This window comes from Alosa sapidissima, chromosome 18 (assembly GCF_018492685.1).
Source record: "Alosa sapidissima isolate fAloSap1 chromosome 18, fAloSap1.pri, whole genome shotgun sequence".
Classification (NCBI taxonomy): Eukaryota; Metazoa; Chordata; class Actinopteri; order Clupeiformes; family Clupeidae; genus Alosa; species Alosa sapidissima.
Window position 1 is genome coordinate 17,397,680 of NC_055974.1, and position 24,331 is coordinate 17,422,010.

At 45.2% G+C, this 24,331-nt stretch overlaps 1 protein-coding gene across 1 annotated transcript in view; it reads right to left on the bottom strand.

Moving 5' to 3' along the window:
* arhgef11 (Rho guanine nucleotide exchange factor (GEF) 11) overlaps positions 1 to 24,009 on the bottom strand; it is a 36,670-nt gene extending 12,661 nt beyond the window's left edge. The window contains 32 exon segments of the mRNA XM_042069140.1: positions 418 to 543; positions 759 to 835; positions 1,214 to 1,354; positions 2,552 to 2,585; positions 2,587 to 2,701; positions 3,605 to 3,652; positions 4,047 to 4,253; positions 5,507 to 5,636; positions 5,933 to 5,962; positions 6,434 to 6,521; positions 7,437 to 7,566; positions 8,316 to 8,339; positions 10,469 to 10,591; positions 10,701 to 10,797; positions 11,071 to 11,113; positions 11,385 to 11,483; positions 13,388 to 13,492; positions 13,960 to 14,028; positions 14,544 to 14,639; positions 15,061 to 15,098; positions 15,265 to 15,313; positions 15,637 to 15,744; positions 15,910 to 15,981; positions 17,726 to 17,910; positions 18,523 to 18,580; positions 18,700 to 18,749; positions 18,995 to 19,099; positions 19,413 to 19,507; positions 20,728 to 20,742; positions 21,731 to 21,763; positions 22,198 to 22,268; positions 23,767 to 24,009. Of these exon segments, the coding sequence (XP_041925074.1) occupies positions 418 to 543; positions 759 to 835; positions 1,214 to 1,354; positions 2,552 to 2,585; positions 2,587 to 2,701; positions 3,605 to 3,652; positions 4,047 to 4,253; positions 5,507 to 5,636; positions 5,933 to 5,962; positions 6,434 to 6,521; positions 7,437 to 7,566; positions 8,316 to 8,339; positions 10,469 to 10,591; positions 10,701 to 10,797; positions 11,071 to 11,113; positions 11,385 to 11,483; positions 13,388 to 13,492; positions 13,960 to 14,028; positions 14,544 to 14,639; positions 15,061 to 15,098; positions 15,265 to 15,313; positions 15,637 to 15,744; positions 15,910 to 15,981; positions 17,726 to 17,910; positions 18,523 to 18,580; positions 18,700 to 18,749; positions 18,995 to 19,099; positions 19,413 to 19,507; positions 20,728 to 20,742; positions 21,731 to 21,763; positions 22,198 to 22,232 (2,625 nt within the window). The 5' untranslated portion in view covers positions 22,233 to 22,268; positions 23,767 to 24,009.
* Positions 24,010 to 24,331: the final 322 nt, after the last annotated feature.

Here is a 24,331-nt window from a genome sequence, read left to right on the forward strand (position 1 = left end):
ACACAACCGAACAAAAAAACCCTTTTTAGACATAAGTAAGGGATAATGTATATAGTCTGCCAGTCATTCCTGAAAAACAAATCCCAACAGGAACGAACAGGTCTTGGATATAGGGAGTATACCTTACAATAAGTAATAAGTAAGCACAAAACCTATTGTCAATAACAGGTGTCATTATTCATTGTCAGCGATCATTATTAAGACCTCCAAATAGTATTCTGCAACACTGTGAAGAACAGTATATTATATAAAACAGTATATTATATAAAACTGTAATTTCCCGACTATTAACCAAGGTTTATACATTGATTTTGCTAAATATATTCAGTTATGAGGTTAATACAAGGGGGTGGACCATCATGCATTACCTGTATGCTGTGAGCGAAGAAGCGTGGGTCGTTAAGGTGTGTGTGTTACCTGTATGATGTGAGCAAAGCGTGGGTCTTTGCGCTGCTTGTTCTTGATGAGCTCCAGGGCCTGAGACTGCTGACTGCACAGCTGAGACACCTGCTCCTGAAACTCCTCTCCTGCCGTGCCCTCAAACTAAACACACACACACACACACACACACACACATTATGTTAACAAAGGCCTCCATAAGAGTAGGTTCAGTTCAGTTTAGATTCAGTAGGCCAGTTGGTTTATGCTAATTTGCCTGTATTCTATCATGCAATACAATAAAATACAATCAATCAATCAAAGGGAACATTAAAGTCATGCAAACAGGTCTGCACAGATTTGACTTAGTGAAGACCCACCCTGGCCAGCATGACATCACCGATGCCCTGCACAATGGGGGACTCCCTCAGCTTCTTCATGGAGTCACATAAACTCGCTGAAGAGCAAAACAGCAACGTTAAGAAAACATTCACATAACCCACTCTCAATGCTTCTTCATGGGCTCACGTAAACTCACTGCAGGGTGAAACAGTCACCGGCATTGAAAAGGAAAAAAATAAAATAAAACATTTCACTGAATACTTCACTAATGGCCCTTTCAATCAAACCCCAGCACAACACTATCAGTGCCTGTACATACTGTACACATACACAGACACATAAAGAGTGCTCCACAGTGATACTGCAGTAGAAGTCATATTTACACTACCAACAGGGAGATTGTGTGTGTGGCTTAAGTACATATTTACACTGAATCGAGGGTGAGAAAAACAGACACACACACGCACGCGCGAACATGCGCGCAGACACTGACCGTGCAGCTCGTAGACCTGTGCCAGGTTGGGAAAGATGCAGGTCAGCTCGTCGAAGTTGAGAACCGAGCGCATGCGCTGGAAGAACACCTGGTCCAGCACCCGTAGTGTCCGCAGGTGAGACACCTCCGTGATGAAGAGCTCTGTAGGCGAGAGGAGGAAGAGCGAGGCAGGAGAGGTGGGGGAGGAGGAGGAAAAGGAGGAAGAGAAGGAAGAGGAGGGGAAAGAGGGGAAAATGGAAGGAGAACAGAGAAAAGAAGAAGAGAAGAAAATAAATAAATGAAAAAGAGATAAAAGAAAAAAAAAACAGATAAATACACAACATACTGCAATCTAATCTGTAAATGACAATTAGCTCTCTAATCTAATCTGATCTAATCTGACCTATGTAGAGTTAAGCACAGATGAATGAAATGAAAAAAGGGAGGAAGGAGCAACTAATCCCGTCTGCTGTGTATCTGGAAGCAGGCCAAGGGCTCCTACCAGCCAAACGTAGAGCTCAGTGTCTCAGTCTGAGCGCGTGTTTGTGTGACCTGACTGCGATCCCACCTCAAACACACTAAAGCACAGAGAGAAACACACACACACACACACAGACAGACAGACAGACAGAAAGACAGACAGACAGAAAGACAGACATACAGGCAGACAGACACGCACAAGCATACCCACACACACTCAAAGCATGTGTGCCATCTGCTAGCGTGCATGAGCTTTTTAGCCGCACAGCCATCCATCAACATGTCATCAGCTCTCGAGCCGCCTGCATACTGAATCCACGGGCTCAGCAGTGGTGGTGATATGATCTACGGCCGAGCAGCAGGAGCGACACACACCATAAACAAGCGAGCTTTATGGCATGTCAACAAAACATTGCTACACTCGAGACTGCTTGTCTCCACACATGGGACCAACCAGCGCTGGCATTGACAGGGTTATGTGGGTAGCATGACAGGGAAATAAGACTAGATGGATAGTATTTCAATGCTGTTGCCACTACAGAAAGCAGGACAACAACCATTGTTTTATGCATCATGCAACAAATGCCCAGAGCCTTTATTTCTGTGCAATAAAAGAGGGATCCCTGTCTTGGGACACTGTCTTAGAGGACTGGTATAGCCCTGCGGTGTGCCCCCTACGCGTGGGGAGAATTGCGACAATGGTGCACATCTTCGTCACACGCAAAGGAGCATGCAGGACTATACAACTTCCTTTACTAAGAAGAAGCCACTAAGACGTTTTTCTGTGACTCAGCAAAAAAAAAAAAGCTTCTTTCCCTCTGTTTAGCTGCCTTCCTCTTTTCCCCTCCTGGCCTTTCTCTTTGACCCTGCGAGGCTCACCATAGATGACAGCCTGGCAATCGACCTCCCGCGGGGCTGAGCGAGGCAAGGATGGGCGCGTCCACCGTTTCCTGCCAGTTCTGCCCATCGGGCACGTCCTCCTCCAGAGCAGGGGCTTCTGGGAGCAGCAGCGCAGGTAGCTCCACACTCCTGTAGTGGGGGGGGGGGGGGGGGGGGGGGAGAGAGGGAGAGAGAGAGAGAGAGAGAGAGAGAGAAAGAGAGGGTGGGGAAGACAAAAAGAGACAGTTGGAGAGAGGTAGAGAGAGGTTAGACAAAGAAAGGGGAAAGGGGGTCAAGAGTCAGAAAGGATGGTGAAATAAACGATCATGACAGTAAAAATTGAAGTTATGTACCATTTTGTGATGTAGGGTAATTCAATGGTTTTACTACGGTGCTACACTGTTTTTGGGGTATTTTAGGGTGACCGACATGTAACATTTATTTATGGTGCACACGGGCAAATGAATACGCAACGGGCCGCTTGTACTGACCTCTGAATACAAGGTTGTGCAGAGGTTATCTGGAACGCATGCACAACGTATGCCCATTCTCATTCTGGGGTAAGTTAACTGACAGACTACCTCTTTAAATAAGGAAAAACAGCATTTCCAAACCACCACAGCGCTACGTATGCTGAGGATGGTCTTCACGTGCCCACACTGCCTAAGAGGACCTAAGTACTCAGATGGGTCCAGTGGATCACTTGGCATCCCTCTCAAACGTTCATCACCCTCAAATCAATCATTTCCAGGAATTAATGGAAGCGAAGGACAGGATGTGGGCCATCTAATGGCCCATTACCGGTACAGGTTCAAAACATTTCAGATGCACATTAATACTGGACAATTAGAGACCATTAAGGGCCATTAAGTGTGTGTTGCCTGTGAGCAGGTATCTTGGAATGGGAAAAAGTGTGTGAGTGTGCGTGTGTGTGTGTGTGAGAAAGAGGTGTGATAATGATAATTTACATTTAAATAAGAGTGAGTGTGAGTGTGTGCCTATGTGTTTGTGGTGTGTGTTGTCAGACTGGGATCTGCAGCTCCTGCGACTCACCTGCGTCTAGTGCGAGGAGTGTATGGAGGAGTGGGGTTCTCCAGAGACCTGAGAGAGAGGCGGGGGGATGGATAAGAGATGAGATAGAAAGGGTCTCAGAAAGTGCCATGTAAGCATGTCCACGCCTGTACGTGTACAAAAGTGCAGATGCACAAAAGAAAACGTGTGTGTGTAAGCAAGGGTCTGTGCGAGTGTGTGTGTATGAAATGTGAGAGTAAGCCAGTGCAAGTATGATTTTGTGTGTGTGCGTGTGTATTTGAGTATGTGTGAGTACATGGGGTTGTGTGTGTGCGTGTGTATTTGAGTATGTGTGAGTACATGGGGTTGTGTGTGTGCGCGCGTGTATTTGAGTATGTGTGAGTACAAGGGGTTGTGTGTGTGTGTGTGTGTGAGTGAGTATGTGAGTGTGTGTGTGTGTGTGTGAGTGTGTGAGTGTGTGTACCTGGCTGAACTACTGGAGGCTGAGGACGAGGCGCTGTGATGTAACGGCCGCAGGCCCGGCCCCTCCCTCTCCTCCCCGCAGTCCTCCATGTCCACATCGCTACGGGAACGAGGTACTGACTCTGCCCCCGTGGTGATGCCCCGGCGACGCCCCTCCCCTTGGGCCTTCAGAGACTCACTGCGAGCCAAACGCACAGAGACCGTCGGGCTGTGTGTGACAGAGAGAGAGAGAGGGAGAGGGAGGGAGGGAGGGAGGGATGGAGAGAGATAGAGGGAGGGAGGGAGGGATGGAGAGAGAGGGGGAGGGAGGGAGAGAGAGGGGGAGAGAGAGGGGGAGGGAGGGAGAGAGAGGGGGGGGGAGGGAGAGAGGGAGAGACAGAGAGGGAGAGAGAGAGAGGGGGAGAGAGGGAGAGAGAGGGGGAGGGAGGGAGAGGGAGAGAGGGAGAGGGGGGGCAAGGAGAGGGAGAGAAAGGGCAGGGGAGGGGGGTAGAGAGGAGAGAGAGAGGGGGGGGCAGGGGGAGGGGGTAGAGAGGAGAGAGAGGGGGGGGGGCAGGGAGAGGGAGTAGAGAGAGAGAGAGAGAGAGAGAGAGAGAGAGAGAGAGAGAGAGAGAGAGAGAGAGAGAGATGGCGGGGGGGGTGGGGAGGGGGGGTTGGGAGGCAGAGGGGAGAGAGTAAAACAAGAAGGAAGAGAGGGGGGGTGGAGAGAGGGGGGATGGAGAGAAAGAGGAAAATGGAGAAAAGTGTAAGAAAAAGGGGAGAACACAAGTAAGAAGAGAGAATAATAACGTGGAAAACAACAGAGTATCAATGCATTGTAGCATATTATGAATCTCACACACACACACACACACACACACACACACACACACAGATCTGAGGCAGCTGTTCACACACATCGGACACGCCACCCACTGTACTCCCAAATGAATATCAAATGAGGTTAACACATCAGCGCGCGCGGACACACACAGGCATTCAGACACCAAAATACACACACAGACAGACAGATACCGGCCGACAGACAGACCAACAGACAGACCGACAGACAGACAGACAGACAGGATCTTGTGAGGATTCAACTTCAGGCCAAAACTCCTAAAACTTGTATTGTAGTCCTGTAGGATTTTGTGAGGGCTTGTAATTATTACAGCGAAATATGAATTCTATGAAAACAGCATTAATTCTCAACAATTGCAATGATTTTTGCAGAAATACTGCAGATATAAGAAAAATGTTCTAATTGCAGGAAACTCATGGATTTGTGAAAAGATCTCAAAATTCCTGGAGGGACAGCTATTAAACAAAAAAAGCAACAACAAAAAGCACACACACACACGCCTGTCAATCACTCCATATACACACCAACATACACCTGTCTATTACCTACTCAAAGCTGTCCAAGTGATTGTAAAACACAGACACTGACAAAAATAACACACACACACACACACACACACACACCTGTCCATGCTCTCCTCTCCAAGGCTGCTGGTCGAGAGGCGCTGGCCCTCAGCGTCTTCCCCCTCCTCCCCAACACTCTCCGAGTGGTTCTCAAACTGCTGGATGATGTTCCGCACGTTACCTGGACGGACTGCAGAGACAGAAACAGAGGGAAACAGAGGGACAGAGAGAAGGGGGGGGCAGAGAGTGAGAGAGTGAGGGAGGGAGAGAGAGAGGGGGTGAGGAGGGGGAAAGAGAGATGATGTTGGGTGGAGATGACATGTCCAAGAAATAATACATTTTAAATGAGACAAAGAGAGACAGACACATGGCCTAAAATACAAAAAAAATTACTTGAAATATATGAAAAAGATGTGGGGAGAAAATTGAAATAAGAATATTAATATCATATGAAAGTAATGTCAAAATCATAGAAAGCAAAAGTACCTTCTGTGGGGGACAATGGGACATGGAACGCTGAAAAAGGGGAAAGGAAACCAAGAGGGTGAACTCCACAAAGGGATTCAAACAATGAAACTCATTCATCTCCCAAACCACAACCCCAGCAACACAACCGACAATAAAAACCGTAAGTAAAACAAAAGATGACATGCAAAAGGATAAGATGACATGCAAAAGGCAAAAGACATTTCCCACTGACACTAGGCCGTGGCTTTTAAGCTGTGATCTAGGCATTTATGAGTGTTTCAAGTGCATGATGGAATGCCAGAATGAGTCAGAATATACTTCTGCAAAATGGAACAGCGTAACTTCCTCCTCTGTATAAGTCTGTTTATATGAGAACTGAATTCACATTAATCCAGCAAACTCAACATAGGTCTTCCATATACTGAATGCAACTGTCTCTGTGCATGCTTGGGTAAGTATTTAACATTGTCAAGTGCTTAGCAGTGTCCTCTGTTCGTCTGCCCTGCATGGGGTTCTTACTGGACTGAGACGTGCTCCTGGGTTTGCCAATGTACTTCAGGATGGGGTTTCTCTTCTTGTCCTCACCATCCTTCTTGCCACTACTTAACTGTTACGATGAGGAAGAGGAAGAGGAAGAGGAAGAGGAAGAGAGAAAGAGAAAGCAATCATTTCTTGTCAATGAAATAATGTCCGATCTATTTGTTGATTTCCTTTTCTTTCATGACGACGATGTTGTGATATTGTCAAAAAATGATCATTGGAACAGTGAACATTTCAAGCATGAGAACAGATTTCCGTTCGCTCTTGGAGCCCTGCTGCTCTGGTGAAACTGAACACCACCACATGGCAGGTGAGACCTAACTGGAATCTCAAAGGTTGTTGACCTTTTTTTTTTTTTTTTTACTGCCTGGCTTTCCACACGCCGCTTGTGTCAACCAACTTCAATTTGCAGCTGAAGTTAAAACTGACTAGTTACATTTAGATTCCATAACACCACAGAAAAGGTTCCACTTGGCCTTTGAGGAACAGGCCAGGACTCCTGACAGCGACTACTTCAGTGACCACAACGCCCTCTTAGGGGTAGGTTGTTGTTGGTTGGTTGTTCGGAGTGATAAAACACAGAGGCATCCTGATGATTGGCAAAAATAGTAAAAGTGCGAGCCAGAATTGATTATTGTAATTTAAAACAACCTCATCCAGGCACTGGATAATATGCATGGGACTGTGACACTTAGCTCAGTTCAGACCTTCTCAGTTTATATAAATAAAGGAATATTTACAGTCATAATTTGTCTGCTGGTTATTCTGTTCAAAGAAATCATGAGAAAATCATGCTTGATGTGCTCTTGGCAGGGTCCTGTCTGGTACATATCTACCAGAACAACAATGTGATTCAGGCAGCTGAGAGCTAATAGGAAATGTTGGCTGTCGCGTACAATCTTAACAGATGTTAGTACGGTATTAGCTGTTGGTTATCTTTCCCTATTAGTTTATGGCTAGTGTGAAATGCTGGTTATCCTACCCTCTTAGCCTTGGGGAAGAATGGGAGCCACTTCTCTTTCTCAGAGATGAGGCCTGGAAACACACGCGAGTCCCGCAGCTTAATGCCCGAATGTCTCAGGTAGAGCAGCACCGCAGATGCCAGAGGAGAACTAATGGAGAGATGAGGAGGGGGAGAGAGAGAGAGAAAGAGATAGATAGAGAGAGAGAGAGAGAGAGAGAGAGAGAGAGAGAGAGAGAAAAACAAGAGACAGAGAAAGGAAAGAGAGAGTGGGAAAGGGAGAGAGAAAGACAGACAGAGACAGAGAGGCAAGGCAAAAAAGGGGAAAATCAACCATCAGGGAAAAATGGTAAGTGTTCAAATGTCAGGAGTAGGGATGTATGTAATGATACTCTGTGAATCGGCTAAAAATCAATACAAAAGTGTAAAGATTACATCGCTGAGATAAAAAAAAAACATGAATCGTGATGGAATTTTTAAACAGAATAGGACATAATCTGCTTTTGATTTCACTTGTTTGACGTCAGTTGTTGGTTGGTTGTTCGGAGTGATAAAACACAGAGGCATCCTGATGATTGGCAAAAATAGTAAAAGTGCGAGCCAGAATTGATTATTGTAATTTAAAACAACCTCATCCAGGCACTGGATAATATGCATGGGACTGTGACACTTAGCTGACAACAAGTTCAGACCTTCTCAGTTTATATAAATAAAGGAATATTTACAGTCATAATTTGTCTGCTGGTTATTCTGTTCAAAAAAATCATGAGAAAATCGTATCGTGAAAATCGTGAACCGTACCGAATCGGGAGTTGAGTGTGTGTTATTACATCCCTAGTCAGGAGTTGTGTTTGTAATCTGTGTCTCGTAATGATCTAACATGCACTAGTTAGCTCTTACCTTCTGTCCTCCTCGTGCTTCGAGCTGAAAGAAAACACAGGAGCGAGAACAAAGATTAGCTCTTTTACTGCCAACACATCCCTCTTACAGTCCTTCTCTCTCACATGGCATACATACACTTTAAAACACAGGATGGTCAGCTTGTCCTCCTATAAGGGAGAGCATGCGATGTAGATCCTGCACTCTTTTTGCTCCTACACACACACACACAATTGAAAGAAAGTTAACTGCTGTCGCTACAAAAATCATGTGATCTCTCTCTCTGCCTCTCTATCTCTGTGTGTATTTATGTCCCAGTGAGGTGCAAGTGATGCATGTGTGATTTGTGTGTGACTTTGTGTGTGTGTGTCTGTGTGTGTGTGTGTGTGTGAGTGATTTTTGTGTGTGTGTGTGTGTGTGTGTGTGTGTGAGAGTGATTTTTGTGTGTGTGTGTGTGTGTGTGTGTGTGTGTGTGTGTGTTCTCTCTCTCTCTTCGTCATATGACTAGAGCTGTGAGGTGTGATTGCTGTTGTGGTGACCTTTGGAACTCTGCCCGAGTCAAGTTTAATTATGTGCTATCTGACTGAACACAGTGGATATCACTTAATGTGTTTTTTTTGTGTGTGTGTGTGTGTGTGTGTGAGAGAGTGATTTTTGTGTGTGTGTGTGTCTGTCTGTGTGTGTGTGTCTGTGTGTCTCTGTCTGTGTGTGTGTGTGTCTGTGTGTGTGTGTGTGTCTGTGTCTGTCTGTCTGTCTGTGTAATTACTGTCGACAGTGAGATTTCTAACAGTAGAGGCAATCGAACAACATACCCATACCAAACCATTTACTGTTAACACACAACACAATCCGGCTTTACATTAATGACGGCTAGATTCTGTAGGTCCCAGAGTGCTTTGTCATTCTCCCACAGGTCTTACCCTCAGGCTACGTGGCCAGGCACTGTAAGCTTATTTAAACCATCAGACCCTCCGTTAATGCACTGAGCTTATTACATAAATGTGTGCATGGTCGTATGCATGCACGGTACATATGGGCTAAATGGGCTTTCCGGCCAGCCACAGGCTATCCAAACTCATGAAATCATCAAATGGTCCTCTGATAATGACTGAAGCTAGTGGGATGCAATTACACTATGACAGATACACCAAAAAGCACCCCTGCAGATCCATGCTCTCCCAAAGTGGTTGACAACAATGGAAACTACAACTACTACTAGAGAAAACAGCAACAGCAAACACTACACCATGTTTTAAAGAGGGGGGCTTATCTCGGAGAGATAATAATTATCTGCTGGCTGACTGACTGGACATGTCAAGTGAGTGGTGTGTGGTAGTGTCATGAGTTTGATTTCAAGGCCTCATTATTGAAGAAGTGAACCCCTTTCCCTCTGTGGAGGAGTGTGATTTACTAATGAAGTGAGCACAGGTAAAGTGCCATGTTGTGTGTGTCAATTTGTGTACACTACACACTACATATTGTGCCATGTAGTTTGTAGTGTATTAATAATGTAGTGTAGTGTAGTTTAATGCAGTATACTATAATGTAGTGTGTTAGTAGAGTGTGTACTGTAATGTAGTGTAGTATAGTATATAATTTTCTAGTACACTGTTTATTATACCTTTGATGCTAACCGGATTTAATAGTAATTTAGCTAGTCGTCTCTATGCGTCTTTGCTTTCACCATTTTGAATGTTTTATTTGGATTGTGCCGGCTTGTGCAGAGTCGCGTGTGTCCATTGAGGGAGGGAGTGCGAGAGAGAGCAGTGCAAGGAAAGGGGGTTTACTTCTATACTGTTTGGTAAGTAAAGCGGGAGATGTGTGTTGCTTATGTAGTACAGTGTACTGCGGTGCACTAGTGATGCGTGAAGTGTACTTGTGAAATGTGTATCGCCGTGTGACTCACAGGATCTCCCAGAGGGCAGTCACTTGCCGGTCCACCACCTGCCTCACTAGAAAGGGTGTGTCGCGATTCTGCCTTTTCACACCGCGACACAGGTTCGTGGATACGAGTGTCGCGATTTCAGTTTCGAATCGCATATCGTTACAGCCCTACTTAGTGAAGGGTGAAGAGTGTCATGTAGTCTAGTGTGCAGTATGCTAGTTCAGTGTACTGTGATGCACTAGTGACGCGTGAAGTGTACTTGTGAAATGTGTATTGCCGTGTGACTCACAGGATCTCCCAGAGGGCAGTCACCTGCCGGTCCACCACCTGCCTCTCCTTAGCCGGGTCACCGTCCAGCTGCTGCAGGTCACTCTCTCCAAACAGAGAGCCCAGTCCCATCATCTGCTTACTCCTGCACACAGACACACACGACATTTACTCACAAATACTAAACAATATGGACAACTCTGTTGTTAAAACACACACACACACACACACACACACACACACGCACACACTACCTGTAGTCCTGGATCTGGTCCTGGATGTCGGGCAGGACTTGCTGCTGGAGTTCAGAGAGTGGCCCTCTGATGTCCTCCTGAGCCTGCAGCCGGCTCTCTGCACCAAACACATACACATCACAACACATTAACACACACACACAGCATAGTACACACAAAAAGAACACGCAGCATATAACAGAAACTGTGCACACACACACACACACACACCATGGAAGCATCACAACATATTAATACACTCATTATAGCATATTAATGATGCATATGATGACCAGTAAGAGCATACCTCATATATCACATATGCACACCCAGTGTCAAGTTCAATGCACACACATGCACAAACACACACAATACATAATCAGGAACTCACCAATATCTGTCAGGAACTCCTCTCTCACTTTTATTCTGAGCGGCTATGAAGCAGAGGAGACAGATCAGTCAATAATCTGCACTCAGTTAGATTCAATTACTGCAGGATGACTACCGAACTGCAGAAATATAATATGTGATTCTGTTATTAAGACACTGTTAATCACAATTTAAAATGCCATATGCCACTTTCTGTTAACTATCTGGACTACAAAAGTACAAAAGAGGCCTGATATTTCATTAAAAACGATCTTTAATTGAACTAGTGTGATGGACTGAAGGAGGCAGAGAAAGGAAGAGAGAGGAGAAACTCACGGCATCATGATCCAGGAAGTGGGTGCAGATCTGAGGGGCCAGATTGCGAGCGTCCTTAGTGCTGGAACCCAGGTACGCCTCCACAGACAGGTAAAACAGCTAAAAACACACACACACACACACAGACAGACAGACAGACAGACAGACAGACAGAAGTGAGGTTAAAAGAAAAAAACAAATAGCTATTATGGTGCATTAAACATCTAAAAGGGGAAGGAAGAGGACAACAATAAGAGAACAACAGGAAAAGCAATCTGCAAGAGATTAATAAGCGGCAGATGGAAGAAAACAGGGTGAGAGAGATTTCAGCTGTAGCGGCTCCTTGGCAGTAAACCTAGAAGGGCAGCTATAGTCTAAGGATGAGTTTAACTGAATTCATATTGTTTTATATTGTGCAAGAGCAGCTTGAAATGCCACTGGACCACTGAGAGTGCACCGGCGTCCTGGCAGCCGGCAGTCAAAACGTTTTTTTATTTATTCATTATAGGGGAATTCAATAACATAATATTCTTATTCTTATATTTTCTTGATATCCACGCCAAAGATAAAAAAAATGCTAATATGGTTTTTGTGTTGCATACAAACTCGTCATTCCCAAATTGAAACTTCACCTCATAAAGAGAATATAAATTAACCTAGGGAGATGATCTAACAAAACAAGTCTCCATATGAACCCATTCTTATGGCTTGGCTAAACAATATTAAGTTAGAAGTGCTGTGTGGTTGTTTGTTGTACAGGCTCCATAGAACTACAATGAACTCACCATAACAACTCATAACTTCCTTACACACAGAGACATGCCAAAATTGGACAGAATAGCAAACATAGCCATAGCTAAAACTCACCATCGCAATTAAGAACTTGCTAGTTCTCAGAGACTGCAATTAACCATGCCACAGTGGGCCAGAATAACAAACATAGCCTACCTTATCTTCTTTATACTTGTAAATCCTCTAGGTTTGAAAGTGAAGATGACTTAATCCAACATGTTATAATCCTATATAGAGAGTTAGCCTAGCACAGGCTGAGACTGGCTGGCCTTACTTCTTTCTTTTTTGCTTTCTCTGAGACATTTTAGCCATGATGTTATATAAACAAGAAATAACCTTATCTAATTTTTGTTCTGTAATGCTACAGCATTCATTCTAATAAGTTATGTAATGCTACAGCATGCATTACTCACTGGCCATTTTTGAATGAACCAAAAGAACCGTCTAGGTTTACTAACAGCCAAATTACTGCAGAGTAATATGTTACAGTCCCTTACGTTAATAATAAAATGGATAGAAATATTTCTGCCCCCTGAGCCTCATATGAGCCAAGCGCTTGCTGCAGTTCCATATCGGGCCAACAGATTTACATAGGAAAAAACTGTTTGGCGCTGTGGAATTTCTGGGCAGAGATGTCCGCTGCCCCACGTGAAATGTAATGTCACCGCACAGTAATTGCTATGTAATCTCACTGAATGAATGTACAAACAACATTTATTTAGAATCTATTTTAAGGATCTATTTTTTCTAGGGAGCAATCTAATTTTTGCCCAAATGGACCAGACGCATCTGGATTTCAGGAGTGGGAAGTCTAATGAGGACAAAGTAAGGTGCCATTCACATTTTCATAGATTGTCATCTATATAAAATACTGTTGCTAAAACACTATGTTGTCATGATACTTAGCTAGAAAACTAGCTTACCTGTATAGTGTAGATTGGTAGTTAAGTAACAAACTATTGTTGAACAAAAAGTGAAACTATTTTTAACTATGAACACTAGGTGCTTGCATTGCACCTCGTCTCAAATTACAGTGAGACAACCCCGCAATCATCTAGTATTTCTCTCGTAGCGTTGTTCCACAGGTCAACACAACAACTGAATATGAGCACCTGAAGCTAAAAAGGGTGGCTTCAACATGAAAGGTGCCTATGGGGTTCAGAGGAAGAGAACAAACAGATAAGCCAGAGAAGAGGACAGATAAGACAGATGAGAAGGAAATGCACACTCACTAGTGGGTTGGGATCAAGTAGCTGGCTGAAGACGTATCGCATGAAGACAGTCATGTGAGCTGGACGAGATTTCAACAGCTCCAGATCCTGGAAAGGACCATCCACCTGAGAGAGAGAGAGAGAGAGAGAGAGAGAGAGAGAGAGAGAGAGAGAGAGAGAGAGTGAAAGGGAGAAATAGAGAGAGAAAGCAAGAAAGAAAGACAGAGAGAGAGATAAAGGGAGAGAGAAAGAAGGAGAGAGAGAGAGAGAGAGAGAGAGAGAGAGAAAGGGAGAGAGCGAGAGAGGGAGAGAGAAAGAAGGAGAGAGAGAGAGAGAGAGAGAGAAAGGGAGAGAGCGAGAGAGAGGGAGAGAGATAATGTGGCAGAGATAAACAGACAAAAGATAATTACATCAACAGTGAGGGAGAGGAGGAAAAGTGTGCGAAGCGTGAAATAAAAAAAAAAAGTAGTGTAGAGTACGATGAGAGTGAAAGTGAAGTGTCTCTATTCATTGTGTGTGTGTGTGAAGTGTTCTGTGTGATGAAGATGAAGGTGGGCATGGTAGCGCTGATAGGAGGAAGAGGGCTTCCTCACCTCGTTGAAAGTGTACCCATCCTCATCCTCCTCTTCCTCCTCTGGGCCAATGATCTGGGCCTTCCCACCCTGCCAGGAGAACAGTCAACAGTTACACTGTTGCTCTCTCCCTCTCTGTGTGTGTGTGTGTGTGTGTGTGTGTGTGTGTGTGTGTGTGTGTGTGTGTGTGTGTGTGTGTGTGTGTGTGTGAGAGAGAGATACAGTGTGCTTTGTTAGGAGTGTATCTGCAAATAAGTGTGAGAATAAATATGTCTGTGTCTGCAAATAAGGGTGAGTGTAAATGTGTGTAAGTGTGTGTCTGCAAATAACTATGTGTTTGTGTCTGCTTGACTGTGTGTGGCGTGTTACTACCCAGAGGATGGCATGATTTGCATGCTTGTGTTCGTATGCGCTTGAGTGATCGAACATGTCCATGCACTATGTCTGATTGGCTTGGGGTGCTGTGTAAATATGTGTGTGTGTATTTGTATGAACATATGCATGGGTTGTGTCTTACTGGCTTGGATGGAATCATGCATGACTCTGTGTGTGCGTGCGTGTGTGTGTGTGTGTGTGTGTGTGTGTGTGTGTGTGTGTGGTCTCACCGGCTCAGGGGTGCTGTGTGTGTCGGAGCCTTGTCTGCGGTGCAGGGGGATCCGGAGGGAGGAGGAGGAGGGGGAGGAGTGGGGGCTCTCACACACCTGCAAGACCAGGGAGGGGTGATGGGGCCACACACATAATCTCTCTCTCTCTCTCTCAAACACACACATAATATCTCTCTCTCTCTCTCTCTCTCATGTTTGTTGTCTCTCCATCATCCTCTTAACTCGACTCCATGTCACCCACCCTCTATTCTTATCTCTCCCACGCTCCCTCCTTCAGTCATCCTCATGTATGGCGCTGCTTATTTATGGGCTGCAGTAACCAGCACACTCTTTACGGACAGACAGGAGGAGGTAAGGGATGATGGGCAACTCACACGCATCTTCTATCCCTCAATCACTCTTGCTCTTGCACACTCGCTCCCTCTTTCCATCCCTCTCGCTCTCGCACACACACACAGACACACACACACACTCTCTCTCTATCCATCTTGCTTTTGGCACTTCAATTTGCACTCACCTCAAAGTCTCCTTCACTGGACTCCACAGACAGTCGCCCTGCCAACACAGCAAAAGTTAAACACCTGAAGCTAAAGAACAACTCTCACAGATAACCAACACACACACACGCACGCACACACGGCAGGAATGCCACACACCCACCCCCACATACACACTCACACATAATGTAACATTGCCAAGTGAATGGACAAAGTGTACACACCTTCTCCTGCGGTTAAATAGCTTGTCACTGATTCTGATCGCTTCCCATCCTGAGAAGGAGAAAAAGAGAAAGAGAGGGACAGAGAGAGGAGGAAAAGAGAAAGAGAGGGACAGAGAGAGGAGGAAAAGAGAAAGAGGGAGACAGAGAGAGGAGGAAAAGAGAAAGAGAGGGACAGAGAGAGGAGGAAAAGAGAAAGAGAGGGACAGAGAGAGGAGGAAAAGAGAAAGAGGGAGAGAGGAATATTGAAACAAAGCGTGAACAGAAAGGAAGAACAAAAGCCAAAATCAGGCCCCAACAGATCTGCCATCTTCTAGAATGTTCCCCCCGAACAAATAACTGAACCACCAGTCACCATGGCAACTGGAAACCCACCAGATCTTGCTGAAGTTTGACTCGGAGTTGATGGGACCGCCTCTTTGCACTCTCTATTCGTTCCTCCAAAATGGGGGTGGGATTTCGCAAACACTCCTCCAGCAGCTCCTGGAAAGCCAAACAATATAGACTCGATCACACAGAGCACACGCTGAAACAGCTGCGCTGACAGCTGACAATTTCCTAGGCATGCCACTGCTGATTGGTTAGACCCACTGGATTGACAGTGCCCATGGGTCGATTTTGAGTTGAACAGCATGAACAGCAACATACCTGAAGCTCTGCCTCTTCCTGTTCCAGCATCTTCCTGAGGATCTCCGAGGCGTGCTTCTGCACCTCTGGGTCCTAGAGGGAGAACATTAGGAAAAATGGGCATGAAAAGTATACATTTAAGGTTGAGTCCTGAATCCTAGTAGCCTAGAAATCTAGACGCACCCTAGCAAATGTAATTTGCTGCCCGGGCTAGTCTAGCAACTCTCCGTTGGCTTGTGAGCTGGAAAAATTAAACTACGATAGGGCCAATCACATCGTGTATAAAGACGTTAGGCGGGCATAACATAATGATTGATGGCAGAGTTGCAATGGTTTGGCTTGAATTCCCTGCTACTTGAAAAGAAAGAAGATGGATGTTGCTGTTGGCGAACAGCGTGACACGAGTTAAGCTTTTTATAAGTTGGCAAAAGTTTGAACTAGCCAACTAGCTCTGCTGGTGGGAAAATGCATGGGACTCATAGCGCTGTCCTATTGCGTGCAGAGGGAATTTGAAAGACAACCGATTATCCCGCCCCTCGGGCTGAGCACTGCCAACGGTGAGTGCCCAGACCCTACATTTTAATGTGGGTCTGGCTCGTCAGGCTAGAATCCTAGAGAAAGGCTGCTGATATTTCAGCTCAAGAGCATTTCAAATACACACCCCTCCCTTGCTATTTGTCATGTCTTGATGTCATGGGCACGCTGGCGACTACGCCGCTCCATCCGGCATCGTTTGTCTTGATATGTGTCTTGTTTGTTGGAGCGCTTTGGGTTGCACTATGTGCATGTTAAATGCGCTTTAAAAATAAAACTGACTTGACTTGACTTGCTCCTGCAGCAATGTTGTTACGTTGCACCTGTTTCTGTTTCTCTTTTCCTCCTCTCTCTTTCTCTTTTCCTCCTCTCTCTGTCCCTCTCTTTCTCTTTTCCTCCTCTCTCTTTCTCTTTTCCTCCTCTCTCTGTCTCCCTCTTTCTCTTTTCCTCCTCTCTCTGTCTCTCTCTCTTTTCCTCCTCTCTCTGTCTCTTTTCCTCCTCTCTGTCTCTCTCTCTTTTCCTCCTCTCTCTGTCTCTTTTCCTCCTCTCTCTGTCTCTCTCTCTTTCTCTTTTCCTCCTCTCTCTGTCTCTCTCTCTTTTCCTCCTCTCTCTGTCTCTTTTCCTCCTCTCTGTCTCTCTCTTTCTCTTTTCCTCCTCTCTCTGTCTCTCTCTTTCTCTTTTCCTCCTCTCTCTGTCCCTCTCTTTCTCTTTTCCTCCTCTCTCTGTCTCTCTCTTTCTCTTTTCCTCCTCTCTCTGTCCCTCTCCCTCTCTTTCTCTTTTTCTCTTTCTCCTTCTCAGGATGGGAAGCGATCAGAATCAGTGACAAGCTAAAAACTGCTAAACATCGTATTATATTACGCAAAATGAATATGGTTGTACGAACATTGAAGGACCAAACAGAAATCTGTTCCTTACTAAAAAAGCTTACAATTCTACAACAGGGAGAGTTGACTGTGCCGCTCTGCACAAATCCACTTCCACTAATCAGGTAGTGCCGCAGTTTGATAACATATCACAGCACTTAGTCACACACCCACACGTGCAAACACACTTAAGTTAGTGATCTGTGCTCTTTATCACTCACCAAAACCTATGATCATATGATCAATACAGGTTCAAGGTGTGGAAATAGTTGTGGGGAGATTGTGCGCATTCATGTGTGTCCATGCACAGACGTGTGGTGTATGTGTGTGTGTCTGTATCAGTGTGTCCACTTAACATATGTGCGGGTCTAAGTGTGTCCATACAGTCTGTGTGTTTGTGTGTGTTCGTATAGAAGTGTGTGTGTGTCTGACTTGCGTACCTGAAGTGGTTTGGGTCCGGTGATTCTGTGCGAGAAGCTGCCTGGTGTGGAGGGGGGAAGGGGCGGTGCTGGAGGGGGCGACGCTGTCCTGTGATTGGGCAGGAGGTCGGTGCAGAGGGGCTGGAGGGGAACAGCTGCTGTCGAGGGAGCCGGACCCTGCAGGGTCAGAGCCACATACGTCCCAGCTGCAGGAGACAGAGAGAGAGAGAGAGAGAGAGAGAGAGAGAGAGAGAGAGAGAGAGAGAGAGAGAGAGAGAGAGAGAGAGAGAGAGAGAGAGAGAGAGAGAGAGAGAGAGAGAGACAGAGACAGAGACAGAGACAGAGACAGAGACAGAGAGAGAGACAGAGAGAGAGAGAGAGAGAGAGAGAGATAGATAGATAGATAGAGGGCAGGTTGTGGGGGAGAGGAAGAGAGTGGGAGATAGAGACAGAGAATAAGAGAATGAAAAGAAGACAAAAAAGGAAGGGAAGAGAGAGAGGAGAGAGATATTTAATACAAGTTTGACACTCTAGCTCCATAATCATAGTAAACAAATACAAACAGAGGTGAGACTAGCGGATAATCAATTAGAGACTGCAAGAAAGACGAGCAAAAGTCCAGAGAAAATCGGAAAGGGAAGTGACCCCTCACGAGTGTGCAGAAGTTATCTTGACAGAGCAGAATTTTCCACCAAGTGAGTTTCTTTCCCACACTCACACACACAAACACACAGTCTCCCCCATTGCCAAGATGCTTAACCTTTAGCATCAAACATACACAAATATGTCAGGCCATCAGCGCTGGCCATGGTACTCACATTTGATGAGCTTCACCACCTCTTGGTGGGACATGGACGAGACGAGTGAGCCATTGACCTGCGTGAGGAGAAAGAAGAACCAGAAGTGAGAGAGAGAAAGAGAGAAAGGGGAAGGAGGAGAGATGAATTCTTCAGAGAAGAACGAGAGCATATAATATTAACAACATGTGATCAGACCTTGATGATCCGGTCCCCTTCATGCACGCCGGCCTTCACCGCTGCACCACCTGTAGATAGTGGAGAAAGATAGAGAGGGGGAGAGAGAGAGAGATAGAAACAGATAGAAAGATGAAGGATCGAAATGAAATATGCATTGGGTGAGTAAGTTTGAGGTTGTCTGCTTGTTCGTGTGTGTGTGTGTTTGCACATGCATCTGAGAGCATCTGTGCATCTCTGTGTGTGTGAATGTATGTGTGTTTGAGAGTGTATGTGTTTGTGTGTGTATGTGTGTGCGTGCGTATGTGTGTCACACCTGGCCTGACATTTTGGACCAGTTTGATCCTCTCTCCACATACAGTGAAGCCAAAACCCAACTGATCCTTCTGGACCACCACACATCTCTGCACCAGTCCAGCACCTGGGGGAGAGGGAGAGAGAGAGAGAAGGCAGAAGGGAGAGAGATGCCAGATTCAAGAGTCCAAAAAGAGGGAGAAGAGAGAGAAGAGGTTGGTAGAAAAGCACACACACCAGTATTAGATTCCAACTGGCCGTTCTTTAGTTTGCACTTTTCTACTTATTAACATTCCCAGCATAAATCCCAACAAATCGCCATTGGCCACATGCACATATGCATGCTTGCACGCATGTAAGCCTGTGGCACGTTGTGTGTGTGTGTGTGTATATGTGTGTGACTGACTGCTGATGGAAGCTGGGGCTGCTAAGGAGCTTACCTGTTCCCTCTATGGTGATGTCCGGCAGGGGGTCCTTCTGTTGGCCAGCCGAGGAGGCCTTGCGCTCCGAGTCCCCGATGGTTAAGCTGCTCAGCCTGGGGCAGAGAGAACAGGCGGCGTCAGACACGGAAAGGATGGAGAAAAGAGAGAGAGAGAGAGAGAGAGAGAGAGAGAGAGAGAGAGAGAGAGAGAGAGAGAGAGAGAAAGAATAGGAGAGAAGGATGGGTTGAAGGAGGGCTGCAACCACCAGGCCTGGCGAAGACAGGAAGAGAGAGAGCAACAGAGGAAGGAGGATGGAGAAGGCCTGGCGAAGAGAAGGAACGAGTAAGGGAGCAATACCTTTGAGAAATAGAGAGTGGGGAAAGGATCCAAATCTCAACGCTACATTTGCCACTAGCTTCTTTGTGCTACATTCACCTCTGAGTAATCACTGTCAAATTGAACAAATTCTCTCTTTTATGATGGTCATATAGCACAATAAGGCTAGGACAAATGTAGAGTGTGAGTGACCGACAGAATAAGCAGTAAAGCATTCTCAGCATGAGGAAAAGGGAGAGAAAGGGGGGGGGGAGAGATAGAGAGAGACAGAGATAGAGAAAGACAGAGAGAGAGAGAGAGAGAGAGATAGAGAGAGATAGTATGACAGAGGAAGAGAGTGTGAGAGTAACATAGAAAGATAACAAGCCAGCCAAAAGAAACAGACCACAGGGCAAACATGGAGAGGGACAGAATAACAAGTACAGACTACTAGTTATGGAAGAGAGAGAGAGAGAGAGAGAGAGAGAGAGAGAGAGAGAGAGAGAGAGAGAGAGAGAAAGATAGAGAGAGGGAAGGAGAGAGAGAGATTGAGACAGAGAGAAATAGAGATAGATGAAGAAGGAGGGAGAGAGGGAAGGAGAGAGAGAGATGAAGACGTAAACTTGGCAGCAGGAACAGAGGGCTTTATAAACAGCAACAGAATGATTCTCAGTTCCAAACAAACAAACCAATGCACCCCTTCCTGTAGAGTCCCTCCAGCAGATCTTTAGACTTAACCCATGTCAACTAAATTTATGTAACAGATAGGAGTGTCTTATTAGTGTATTTCACTCCAATCAGATTAGCTGGAGAAACCCTGGGGGAGGAGTTGCTGGTGAAGTGTTGGGAGGTGGGGTGGTGGGGGGCATTGGCATACAGGCATTAGCCAATGGGAGGGGGGGGTATCAGGGTTGCATATCAGGATGCAAAAGAGAAACCAATCAATTCTTCGTCTCATTCAGAACAGACACATAGTTGACCACGACATGGAGCAGGTGAAAAAGACTGGACAACTCACCACGCAGCGAAAGGACTAAAGAGCAAGTGTGAGAAATACAGAAAGAGAGCGAGAGAAAGAGAAAGAGAAAGACAGGTAGAGAGACAGAAAGATATGACGAAGAGGGGGAAAATAGAGAGATAGAAAAGAAAGAGTGAAACAACAATGAGACAGGTGGTCCCAATGACAAAGACAGGCAGAGGTGATCAGATTAGACCAAAATGATGGAATGAGAAGCATGTTAAACAGGTCAGTGGTCTGTACTCTGACCATCTTAATTCTCATCTAATGCCTACAACATGTTAAAAAACTATCCTACACAAGAGAAGAGCCCATTTCCCAGTCCAAGACAGGTCTTTAGGATTATGACACATCCACTAAGCTAATCACTGCAAGATCTTCCAACCGACATTCCTATTTCAGTGTCATTTTCCGGCCTGGGATCACCAACACCTAATGAGACTGAGGGCCCTTTATAAAACCATCTTGGCCGGTTCGACTATCTTGGACCGGTGATGAGCAAAACAGACACAGAGCAGAACTTCAATGTTAGACAACAATGCAGAGGAATGGCAACTAACAAACTACATCCCGCTGAAATCCCAAGAACAGCAGAATTATAACTTTGACGACGAAAATCGGACCTCCAATGTTAACCACCAACTTTGAGGTTGAATAGTTTTCCCAACACTATTCTAACGGACCAACCACATCCTTGTATTCTGGGTCTCCCTTATACACCTGATGGAACTTTTCACACATGCACAACTCTCATGTCATGCTTAACTGACACTCAAGAGGATGATCAGAAAGCTGAGAGAGACCCAGAACAGTGGAGTGTAGTTGAGAGAGAGTCAACGGGAGCTGAATAGAGAAACAGAGAGGAGAGAGAGAGAGAGAGAGAGAGAGAGAGAGAGAGAGAGAAAGAAAGAGAGAGAAAGGCGGATCTATGAGGAACAGTGCCGAAACGGAAAGGACTGTGAGAGCGCTGCATCTAAGAGGCTCAGCGGCACAGCCTTCCTACCTGGGCAGGTGCGTCTGTTTCTTGACGGCTGCCCTGCTCACATTGAGACAAAACAGGACACAGACAGGAAGCAAACAGACGGACAGACAGACACAGAAACAGACAGACAGGGAACATGAGTGAGGGAACAGGGAGAATAGCAGAATAAACAGGGAGAGAGAGAGAGAGAGAGTAAAAAGGAGACAGAGAAGCAGACACATGGAAAAGGATCGAGACAGAACACACACACAAACACACACACACACACACACACACCAAACCACTTCTCTGGTGACAAATGGAAGACCAGACAAGTTGTCTTTTGTTGGGTAGTAACCCCAACCTTGGGCACACTTCCCAAATTCTCAAACCAGTTCTGTTGTCTGACAGCATCACTGTATACAATGCACAACACACAAACGACTAGGAACTGTTTTAGAGTGAGAAAGCATGCAAAATATTCAACTGACTCAGTGGCACAGACTCACCTGTCTAGAGTTGAGGTCGGGGGTCGGACACTCATGGCTGCAGGCTGTTAGACACGAGTCCGCTTTCCAGGCTGTAGAGACGGGTCAGTGGGTGATCATTTCCGCAATGTTTTATTTACTTCACCACGTGCTACAATTTGTATGCATTTAATATTAAGACAGTGCGGATGGCCAATAAAACAATCGGATTCACGCTTATGTCAGTGGTTCGACTCTTTTGGCACGTAGTACCACGCACTAATGTATGTGTCCCTGTTTTTTTTTTTCAAGTTATCAGATCCTTCGATCACTCTACAATTTAAATAGAGGTCGTAGTCAGTCTTCACGTACAAAACGAGCTAAGCACCCGCGTTACATAACTGGTGGTGCCGCTCTTATACTAATATTGTGGTACATTTGGTTCAAATACTATCGTTCCCTTTAAAATGCAAAACCTAACCGGTTATAAAACGTCACTCGAATTAAACAATGTTAGGTATGCAATTCGCTCCGCAAAGGACGAGGTGCAGCTTCCAAGTCCAGATAAACAAGACAAACAAGCGGGGGGATTCTCTTGACATGCATCCACAGCTAACTAGGCAAGCCAATCAGGCCATCCATACATCACTATGTTTATTTTTTTTTATTTACAAGAATTCGTATTTCTACCTGAACTCTGAACATACTGCTAAGAGGTTTTGTTTGAAAAATTAACCCACTAAAGTCGCATTTGCTAACAAGCTAGCTCACTGCAAAGACTCAAGTGACCACGACCTCTCTAAATCAGGCTAGCTAACGTTAGCTCATACAAGACTGCAACGGGACACCACAACAAACAATTCAACGCGAACAGCTGAGAGACCTCTCAAACTAACATCATCGCACAATATTTAGATGTCAGGAACATGCATGTCCCTAAAAATACCAGAGCTATAAGCTGTCAGTGCAGACGCTCACTATACATTTTGCAAGATAAACATATCTAGCACCCAATATCTGGTCTTTCCCATAGAAAGTAGGGTATTTCCAGATGTCCTAGCTAGCTACTAGCATGCTAGCTACCTCCCTGATGAACACAGTTGCGCTACCTGCTAGGTTGCTATCTTGCCAATAATATAAATTTACACACGTGTCTTCGTAACTGCAACTGCTACCATATCAGATTATGGAAAACCTATGCAGGTTATTGCTGTAATGGCAATATGGTAACCATACAGCGTTACAAAGACCATTAAGTTATACTATAGCTACCACAGCTAACTGTAGTTTGCGAGGCCATACGTCATCCTCGTGATTTCCAGAGGAAGAGTGCCGACCACTGGCACAGTTGCATCGGATTCGTTATCCACGCTACCTCCAAGGTCGGAGGCGACAGCATTGGCCAAAAGCTACCTTCCCAGTGAAACTGATGAACAAGGACAGCAGTGTATCAGATGCTCAAATGAAAACGTAAAAGCTAAAATCTCAAAAGACTACCATATCAAACGGTGACTGTAGATTCTATTTTGTCATGATGTTTACCAAAAAACAACCTCAGTTTTGTCATAAGTGGCGCTGCACGCGAGTGTGCGAGCTATGTTAGCTACATACGAGATTCCTCCAAAATAGTTCGCTTCATTTGATCCTCATACTGCTGCTGCTGCATTCCACGGGGTGAGATTCCATTGTCCCATGCATCGATTTCCACCTGTTAATCCACATTTCATCAGTGCATATTTCGATTCCGTCTCAAGTCTTAGTCGGTGCATTTATTAGCCTTCCATTCTGCAGACTATTTAGTGTTTGCTTGTTACAGGGAAATCCTAATGGTTTGTGTTTTGCTGTGGAGCACAGGCAAACATCCTCACTATCGCCCTCCTTGGGTTAAATTCCAGTACTACATAAAAATCTGAGTTGATCGGATAGGCCTGCATCCCGTGACTGAAAGTTGGTCATTAATTTATAAAATAGTAATAATTATCATTTATGTTGAGATGCACACAACAGTACAACAAAGCCTTGAATGAGAAAATATGTCCCCAATGATTTCCCAGTTTTGCTCTTTCAGAGTAAACTAGACCTGCATCAAGGTGAGGGGTCATGGGCCTTTCCACTCAAGCTGCTAAAACAAATAGTTAAATTATTATTATTGTTATATTATTATTATTATTATTAT